Source organism: Carex rostrata, chromosome 3, assembly GCF_964058835.1.
Source record: "Carex rostrata chromosome 3, lpCarRost1.2, whole genome shotgun sequence".
Taxonomy (NCBI): domain Eukaryota; kingdom Viridiplantae; phylum Streptophyta; class Magnoliopsida; order Poales; family Cyperaceae; genus Carex; species Carex rostrata.
Window position 1 is genome coordinate 13,530,277 of NC_135920.1, and position 9,786 is coordinate 13,540,062.

The following is a 9,786-nucleotide window of genomic DNA, read 5'->3' on the forward strand; positions in this document are numbered from 1 at the left end:
GACCACTGACTGATGCGCACTCTAAAAGCTTCCCTACATCAGGCAATGTTAGTTTGTTGTCAGTCACTTGTTTTTCTTTTTTTCTTCCTTTTTTTGGGTGGTTTAATGCCCTCTATATCCTACCATTATGTGTTTTCTTGGATCCAGGTTCAATCTTAGATACAAATTAACTGATTTGGTCAAGTAAATTGTATACTGAAACAAAAGAGTCTTACAATTTTATTATAAAGAAATGAATTCCCTCATTTACCTACAACAATTTCATTCTAGTCCCATATAATTGGTGTTGCTTTTCCAAACACAGTTGCTATAGTATATTGGCTTTAAGATTAACCTTTTGATTAAGTGCATAAGTGCATTATGACCAATCCAGATGTTGTTTTTAAAATTGGCTACTGAGGACTGTATAAGATTAACCATGCCATGACATCTCTGTTTCACATCTAAATCACAATTTAAACCTAGTTTTCCATCCATTTGCGTTGGTACCTTCAAGTTCATTGATTTGTACCGGTACCATCCATTTACGAATCTGAGCCATTTTTGTGTTGTTGCAGCTATGCCTTGGATTCGTAAATAATAATAAATATCTGAGCATGGCCACGAATCTGCTGCATTTACTAGGCGACGCAAAGTATTTACCAGATGGTGCAGAATTGACACCAATAACCCATTCTGGTTCAATTATTTCAGAGTTGTGCAGATCAATTAATTACGGGTACAATCGATGACTCGATATTTACTGGTACAATCAATTAATATACCTTTGATTACATTAAAATGCCTAACCTGATTTCGGGATGGTATTTACTGGTTCACCGGCCACCACTGTCGTCTCAACAGTAGAGAGGAAGGGAAGAGAAGAACGGAGCAGGGCGGAGCAAGAACGGAGCAGGGCAGAGCGGCAGCGGCAGGTACGGTTTGGCGGAGAGATTTCACGGGCGGGGAGATTTCACGGGCAGAGAGAGCTTTCACGGGGGTGGGGTTTGGAGAAGAAAGGGGGCTTCAAGATCTGTGCAGCGGATATATAATTTAAAGGTTGAAGCGCATAAAATTTCTGCGGGGAAGAATATTTAATCCGAGGCGCATATAATTTCTGCGCTTCCAAAGAATAATTCCGGACTGCGCATTTGCTTCAAGATACGTGCAGTGGATTTGTAATTTCAAGGTCGGAGCGCAGATATTTTCTGCGGGCGGCAATAAAAATTCCAGAGCGCAAATATTTTCTGCGAGGAGGATATTTTTAAAATTTCAGTTGAAAACTGATTATTTTTAATAAAATCATTTTTTTTTGGGGTATTTTTAAAAAAAAAATCGGGGACTTTATTATAGGGCTTGCCTACCCCAGAGCCGACAGGCCACAGCCCAGATTAAAAAAAAAAAAAAAAAATCTCAACCCTCCCTCCGCTACTGAGACGAAGAAAAGGAAAAAAAAAAAACACTGCGTCGCGCCGTCGCCTCCGCCTGCGCCTGCGCCTGCGCGAAGAAAAGAAATGCCGCGCTGCGCCGCCACCTGTTACCGTTGATTGCCTTTTGCACTGTGCGTCGCCTCCGCGGCTCCGCCTGTTACCGGTTCGCGTCGCCTTCGGTAAATCCCCTTCTCTGAATTCCGAAAGTTCTTGTCAAACAATTAATTCAAATATTCAATCATCCTTTTGCTTGTTTACCCCATGTATTTTGGATATTTGTGAGATTTGAGATTAGTGATAAGGCAAGAAACAGAAAGATTGATGACTTAAGTTCACATGGTAGCTAGAGGAGATTACTTCTCTCTCCTGTAATTTGACTTGGTTTTATATTAAGTTAGATAATTTGTGCATCATATTCATACCTGTACAAATTATAGTGTTTGGAATCTTCTAAAATGTTTTGAATACCAGATAGGTCCCTTATAATTTTTTTTTCCAGTACACTCAGGTGTTTGTGTATTAACTAAAGTGAAAATCTGGTGCAGTGCTAAGCATCAGAGATTTTCACGAGTTTATCTCAATTTTATGATTCAATGATTCTATTTGTTGGGTCAATTTGAATTGCTGAAGCAATTCAATTTTGAGTATTGATGCCTATTAAAATTGAATTGCTGCCTCGATTTTATTAGAATTGTGTTTGCAAATAATTGCTATTGAAGTAAATAATTGCTTTCTTTTAAGATCACAGAAAGATTTAAAGTCCCTTTAGTATGAGATAGGTTGGTTCAATTAGCTCGATTCTATCCCTCTGATTTCAGCCAATATGAACTTGCTGTCCTAGATGGTCAATTGGAGAATTATCGTATGGATATGCGAAGTGATGATGATTTTTTAGAGTTAAAGGACATAGTTGAACTTTTTCAAAAAATGGTGGAAAAGAGGAGGCACAATATTTATCCATTAGTTTACAAATTAGTGAAATTAGCATTGATATTGCCGGTGGCTACGGCTAGCGTTGAAAGTGTATTTTCGGCGATGAATTATGTGAAAAACCGAGTAAGGAATTCAATGGGAGATCAATTCTCGAATGATTGTTTGGTTACATACGTTGAGAGTGAGTTGTTTGATGAGTTAGATTGATGAACAAATTATGCAGCGATGGCAAAATATGAGGAACCGTAGAACAATGCTTCCTCCATTGACTTGATTTTATAGCATTAATATATTTCTTGTTTTTTGATATGTAAAAGAATATTTGTTATAAACTTTTGACTTAGTTGAAACCTTTGATGTTCATTTATATTATCTTGACTTCTTGTTTATTTTAATTGATGATGTAATTTTATATTATGTTAAAATTTTTTTTGCAACATATTTATATAGTTATGCTTGCCTACCTCTAACAAAATTCCTAGCTTCGCCACTGCCAGTAAGACTACAGTAATATGAAGCCAAGGTTTCACCAAAGAAAAAAAAAAAAAAAAGAGAGAGAGAGAGAGAAATAATCCCATTTCCTTCTTTTACTTGATATATGCATGTTTATTGCTTTCAAACTTCATCTTTGACTAGGCACAATAAGAGGAAGGATTTCGCTTTTCAGACCACCTTTGTTTGAAAATGTTCAAGCAAATTATAACTGAAGTGAGCAATAAGAGAAAATGTTTAGCGGATTTCAGTAACCCAGCAATGTATCTCCTCGAGAGCAGATTCCACAGTGGCCAGGTATATGGACTTGTAGAGTTTAATTCATTGTGTTGCTTGTTCTCCATACCAGTAATTAAAACTATGTATAGACTGGAAATTTCTCTGGTTTCATATTAGTTAGCTTTATTTTTGTTTGTTGATTGCTTTAGTTGAGGCTTAAGGGAAGCTATTTATGCTCAAAATAATCCTGGAATATACCAAGATCTCACAATGTCATTGCCCCAAAAAAAATAGTGAGGCTATGGTACTATGCATAGCGCATAACGGTCCGTGGTTCCGTACTATGGATCATATTTCCATTTTCGAAGTCCAAACAATTAATCTGAAACTGTTCAACATGATCTCCATATAAAAATGTACTTGTATATCAAATTTTACATATTTCAGATTTTTTTTACTATCTTTTTAGATAGGTAGAAAATCACTTGATCTAAAAATTCTAGACCATTCAAAAGTAGTGATTTTCTACCTATCTAGAAAAATAGTAAAAAAATCTAAAAAATGTAAAATTTAGTCTGCAAGTACATTATCATATGGAGATCATGTTGAACGGTTTAGATCGATTATTTGGACTTTGAAAACAAAAAATATTGATCCGTAGTACAGATCAATCTGTGCTATGCATAGTACCATAGCCTCACTAAAAAAACAAAACTAACAAAGAACTACTATGCTGTATTATTTGTTTTGATAGAATTGCCAAATGCACATCTGCATTATTCTATATACCAAGTGATATTGCAAATTTCAGAAGCTACACTGTTCGGTGTTCACCAATGATTATGATCTCTAAAACTGGAAGGAAGCATAACACAAAAATTTCATAATGAATGAGAACCCAGATGCATCTACTTTGAGCCTATTGTCTTATTGATAAGAGTTTTGGATGTTGATAGAGTGGTCATGGGTTTTATCACCATTGGGTTGGCTATAATATGAGAAATTTGAACCTTCTCTTATTTCTTTATAAGAAAATCAAAGTTAGCAACTCTAGATTTTTGTAAAAGCATGATAAGGCATTCGGTGGCATTATTGTTTTACTTTGTTTCAATCAGGTTCTAAGCTTCTCTACAAGAAGCTTCTTCGGAGTAGAAGACTTCTTAGATGATGACAACAGCCGGCCATACACCTACATAAAGGATAAGAAATCGAAAAACCCCCAAAAGCATGTATCCTTTAAAAACCGTACGATCGCCTACATGGAACCCTTCTGTTTAGATGTCCTCATCTCCAAGCGGTTTGTCTCAGCCTCCGTGACACACCGAGTCACATCCAAGCAGGTGATCTCTCTAATTTAGGTTTCTTTTTTTGTATTTAGTATTGTTTTATGTTTATTATTATTTTTACTTATAAAAGAAAACATGTTTCTTGGTCATTACAAATTCCCTTTAGATGTTTGTTTGTTTTGAACTACAAATCCATTTGGATTGCTTATTGAAGTTGCTTGCCAATTTGCATTGTTATGTGCATGTTGGGGTTTTCAATTACAGTTATTTTTATAAGGTTTGACAAACTTGAAAGGGGACAGTGACCTCTCGGGTTTAAGAATGGTTTTATACATAGAAATAATACTTTGATACATCTACAGGTGGCGGTGGCTGGCACAAATTCAAAGGACATCAAGGCAGCCTTAAAATCAAGAAGTGACATACCTGCATGTTTGGCCGTTGGCCGGTTTCTTGCTGAGAGAGCGAAGGAAGCTGATGTGTACGCGTGCACATACACACCAAGGGAGAGGGACAAGTTTGAGGGGAAGATTCGGGCAGTTGTTCAGTCTATGATTGATAATGGGATTGATGTCAAAGTTTATCTTGATTAATTTACACTATTTAAATTTGTATTGCATACAGTATAGATTCGTAATAATCGAGTCTATTTTCCATAAATGCCCCCTTTATTCTCTTGCTTTTTATTGGTTTGCTTCTGATGAACAATTGTAGAAACGAAGATAAACTGAAGCAATTTAAACTTTGACTTTCAGAGTGCTTGCAGTTGCAGAGAAGTTCGTTTCATTATTGAAGCAAGTAGGTACTATTAATGATTAGATAATTATATTACTAACGCAAACCCTTTTTCATCAAAGCGTATGTAAATAACTCGGTCAACTGTGACTTGTATAGAAAATCATTGCTAATCTGATTTTATATGTTAGCTGATGTGTATGCCAACAAATTACTGATTATTAGATCACAACTGGTTAGCATAAGATCAGTATGCCAGGTCACCTATTAATCACCTCTGCTTTTAATAATCAGACGCTTAAACAAACACACGCTTCATTACATTATATTATTTAATTCTATCTGTCTTATACAATAAAACTAATACATAAAATGAATATACACGTCTTTATATTCATAACTTCCAATTAAACAAGGATTGTGGTTTTTGGTCGGTCGTCAATCATTGTTCATAATTAATTATATATAACTTGACGAAACTAACTGATCTCATGAGTCCTTAAAAAGTTTCTAAATATCATGTACAAGGCTGCTAAATATTGCAAATGATTTTAAGAACATGGAATATAATCCTCGTATCTCAATTTCTTAAAAAACTATCAAAATTGTCTATATTATATGCTAATCATAACTTTAGTTTTAATTTACAGGACTTAAAAAAAATTTTAAAAAAAACGGAGAGATCTGTATGGCCATTTGCTTTTCAAGTGTTTTTATTTTTTATCGTCAATCATTGTTCATACTATTTAATTTGAAATTATTAAAGCTGATATCGTGACTAGCATAATTTATTTCCTATTCAAATGTTTTCAGAGGTTAGCATGAAGTGAAGAAGAAAGAGGTTAGAGGGAAGGAATAATGGAATGTAATAAAAAGAGAGGTTATCATATCATTCCGTACTCTTGTTTAATTAATCTGGTATCTTTCTGCTATACCCTAGTTTGGATAGTAAAAATATATTAATTTTTAATGAATACAGAAAATTAATAAAAAATCTCTATTTATTAATCTTAACCTTGTAGTTAATATTTAACAGACAAGATAAGTTAATAAAGTTCTCTTTTGCTCTCATTTTGTCTCGAAATTTTTATTAATATTCAAAATTAATAAATAATTTACAAATCTACACCTTGGTGCGCTGGATTTTGAAATATGTCCAAACAGGAGATTAAATTTCCGGTTTCATACAAACTTTCTGCAAAAAAATAATCCGATTCTAGACAGTCCGAAACCAAAGATTAAATTCCCGGTTCTAAGAACCGGAGAATTAATCCGCGATTCTAATTTTTTTCTTTTCTTAATTAAACAGAGAATTGTCATGACTTCTTTTTTCATTTGCACGTGGATGGGAGTGTTCAATCGAGAATTGGAAGCAGAAGCATGCTGGGACACGTATTTAATTAAAAAAAAAACTTAGAATCGGAGATTAAATTCCCTGTTCTAGGAATTGGGAATTTAATCTCCGGTTTCGAACTGTCTAGAATTGGAAAAAAAAATTACGGTAAGTTTGTATGAAACCGGAAATTTAATCTCCGGTTTGAACAGATTTCGAAATTCCTATGCATGGAGTGTGCATTTTGAAATTTAATATTTTTTTTTGGATATTAGTCCCTTCCCTTCAACTGCCATCTATTGAAATAAGGTGTTAGTAATATTATTTTCTAAAGGGGTATATATGAGATATCTTATCCCCTTATAACCATATTTTTCCATATGAAGATGGGTACAATAGTTGTCGTTCAAAATTGCCATAATCTCCTTTTTTAATGTACCTAATGTACTTCACTGGCGTCATCCTTAGCCGTCCAAAATATTGTAGCATTTTTTTCAACTGCAACCTCATCTCACTGGACCCCACCCATGCCAGAATTAAGATGTATATAAAGGGCGACTTCATTAGAGCTCACACACCAAGTAATATCTCTTCTTTTAAATTTTAACCCTAAAAGAACCCTTAATTAATTGAGCAAAGAAGTAGTTGGTAAAAGGAAAATGGTGAAAATTACTTTTGGAAGTTGCGGCGACTCGTTGAGTGCCACATCATTCAAGGCGTACCTGGCCGAATTCATTGCAACACTACTCTTTGTTTTTGCAGGAGTTGGCTCTGCTATTGCTTATGGTGAGAAATGTATCTAATGAAATTACAAGCATGATAATAAGCCACTAATTATATAATTAGCTAGAGCACATGTATGATCATGTCAAGTCAGATGAAACCAGTCTAGCAATAACTCTGCTAATAATTATTTGTGATATGGATGTCAGGCAAGCTTACTTCAGATGCAGCCCTGGACCCAGCTGGCTTGGTGGCGGTGGCTGTTGCTCATGCTTTCGCCCTTTTTGTCGGCGTATCAATAGCCGCGAATATTTCTGGCGGCCATCTAAATCCTGCTGTCACTTTCGGCCTCGCTATTGGTGGTAATATTACTGTTCTTACTGGCATCTTCTACTGGGTTGCACAGTTGCTCGGCTCCATTGTCGCATGCCTTCTCCTCAAATTTGTTACTGGTGGAAAGGTAAATTGCAAAAGTAGTTTTAAATCATTGTAATTTAGATGTTTTCTTTGAGGAAATGTTGTATAACACACAAGAGAGAAGTAAAGGAAAAGTACTTTCACTTTTACATTTACATTAAGGTTATTGAAATTAGTAACCTACAATTTTGAGAACAAAAAAAAAATTCAATCCATTACCCCTAATTTCATACAAAAAAAAAAAAAAACTTGACTTATTTGAACCAATTGAAACAGGCTGTGCCAACTCATGGAGTGGCAGCGGGCATGAGCGAAATCGAAGGAGTTGTGTTCGAGATAGTAATCACATTCGCACTCGTCTACACAGTCTATGCAACCGCAGCAGATCCAAAGAAGGGTTCACTCGGCACCATTGCACCAATTGCAATTGGATTCATTGTTGGTGCCAACATTCTTGCTGCCGGCCCGTTCAGTGGTGGATCCATGAACCCCGCTCGGTCTTTCGGGCCCGCCGTTGCTGCCGGTGACTTCTCGGGCAATTGGGTTTATTGGGTCGGACCTCTGATTGGTGGCGGGCTTGCCGGGCTTATATACGGAGATGTTTTTATTGCATCTAGCTCATATGAGCAGGTTGTCTAAGGTGGCATTCTGGGACTGTAAGTCTGCAACGTAATTGTGCATATTTTTAACGGTCTTTATGTGTTTGAAAAAATTATATTACTATTATCTGTTTTGGGGGGGGGGGGGGGGGAATTGTATATGATAGAAAGGGCTTGGTTTTTTATGTCATGCGGTCCTTTCTTTCTTTCTTTCCTTCCAATTGGGGCTGTGGTCAATAAGCTGGCTGTTTATATTTGTGGGCTCTATTGTAATTTGGGCTGTGTATTTTAAGAAAAGTGTAAATTGCTTTTCTTTTTCCCCCCTCTCTCTCTCTCTCTGTTATAATTTGGGCTCTGCAACTCCGCAATATAAGCAACTTTAATTTGGATGCTAAACCTTCACAAACAAAGCAATATTTATGTGGAGCGGAGTACATCAGATCTAGTTTTGAATCTAAAGTCTCTAAAAGTGTCTGATTTGTTTTAAAATCGTGCACATAAAAAAATTTAAGTGGACAAACAAATATTAAAGTATAACACACGAATCTTAAAGCAGATCAGACAGTCTTAAAACTCATTGAACCAAAAATAAATATGATGCGTATAGAACATACTCTGTTCTAATATTTATGTGTCCCTTTCAGGGGAAAAGGGTTTTTCCTAAACCGTGAAAAGAAAGATAAAATCTTTAGTGATTGAACAACAATATATGTTGAGCTAAATTTGATAATATCTCATGGCAATATGCCATGGCTAAGAAGAGCCAATAATAGAGAGCAAAAAACAGTGCTGCCTAAGCTTTGATGGGGATTGTTTGTATTTTGTCAACATGCCTAGATTGATTGAGACCGTCAAGTGCGGTCCTTATTCCTTGGCTATGATTGCTCTCATTTTCTCAACCTCAGCCTCTAAGCAATCATCACTTGGGGGCCGCTCTGTTTTTTTTTTCTTACGGTCATTATCTTCACCGATAGCTAACGGCTCAGATGTCATTTAGGATAAATGATACTGACCGAGCTATTTTGACTTTACATAGCGCACTAGTTGTATATTTATTTCATTTTCTCTATATTGATGGAAAAAAGAATAAGAAACCCAATATGCATAATCTTGATTAGGCGTTGTGCAATATCTGACCATGTAGAATGAGATCTGAATTATCTATTTTAATATGGTACGAATCTCAAAACGGATTTCATATATTTCAAATAAATTCTGAATTAATTTTGACTCGGCTGAAAGCCTGGAAGTATCTCCTCATTTGTTATTTATTTATTTATTTTAACGTATATTGGGGTGGCAAAAAAGTTCGTAGCTCATCGTTCGATCGTGACTTGCATTTGACTCGCTTGTTACTGGACCGAATTGTTAACGAGCCAGCTCACCACTAACTCAGTCCGGAATTAACGAGTTCAAGCTGGAGCTTAGCTTACTCGCGAGCTAGCTCAACTAGGCATCAATTTGTCAATTTGTATGAATTTGTGTGCATTTTATACTGTCTAACTTGGTCTAGCTCGATTTAGCTAGATCCAAAAAGTTTGTAAAATTAATTTTCTTCTTAAAACAAGATCCAATCAGACTCAGCGGGCCAGCTCGTTAGCCCGCAAGTTAGCTCAGGCTGATTTGTCACGATTTCAAGC

At 35.8% G+C, this 9,786-nt stretch overlaps 2 protein-coding genes across 2 annotated transcripts; both read left to right on the plus strand.

The window, feature by feature from the left end:
• The first annotated feature begins 1,382 nt into the window (after window positions 1–1,382).
• Window positions 1,383–4,999, plus strand: LOC144551617 (Ribosomal L18p/L5e family protein). Its single transcript, XM_078299658.1, has 4 exons — window positions 1,383–1,588; window positions 2,979–3,131; window positions 4,169–4,393; window positions 4,702–4,999. Exons 2-4 carry the CDS (start codon window positions 3,027–3,029, stop codon window positions 4,930–4,932), a joined length of 561 nt encoding a protein of 186 aa, XP_078155784.1. The 5' UTR covers window positions 1,383–1,588; window positions 2,979–3,026; the 3' UTR covers window positions 4,933–4,999.
• A 1,934-nt stretch (window positions 5,000–6,933) lies between these two features.
• LOC144551976 (aquaporin TIP2-1) lies at window positions 6,934–8,277 on the plus strand. Its single transcript, XM_078300088.1, has 3 exons — window positions 6,934–7,193; window positions 7,340–7,590; window positions 7,824–8,277. The coding sequence occupies exons 1-3, from the start codon at window positions 7,067–7,069 to the stop codon at window positions 8,184–8,186; spliced, it is 741 nt and encodes a 246-aa protein (XP_078156214.1). The 5' UTR covers window positions 6,934–7,066; the 3' UTR covers window positions 8,187–8,277.
• The last annotated feature ends 1,509 nt before the right edge of the window (window positions 8,278–9,786 follow it).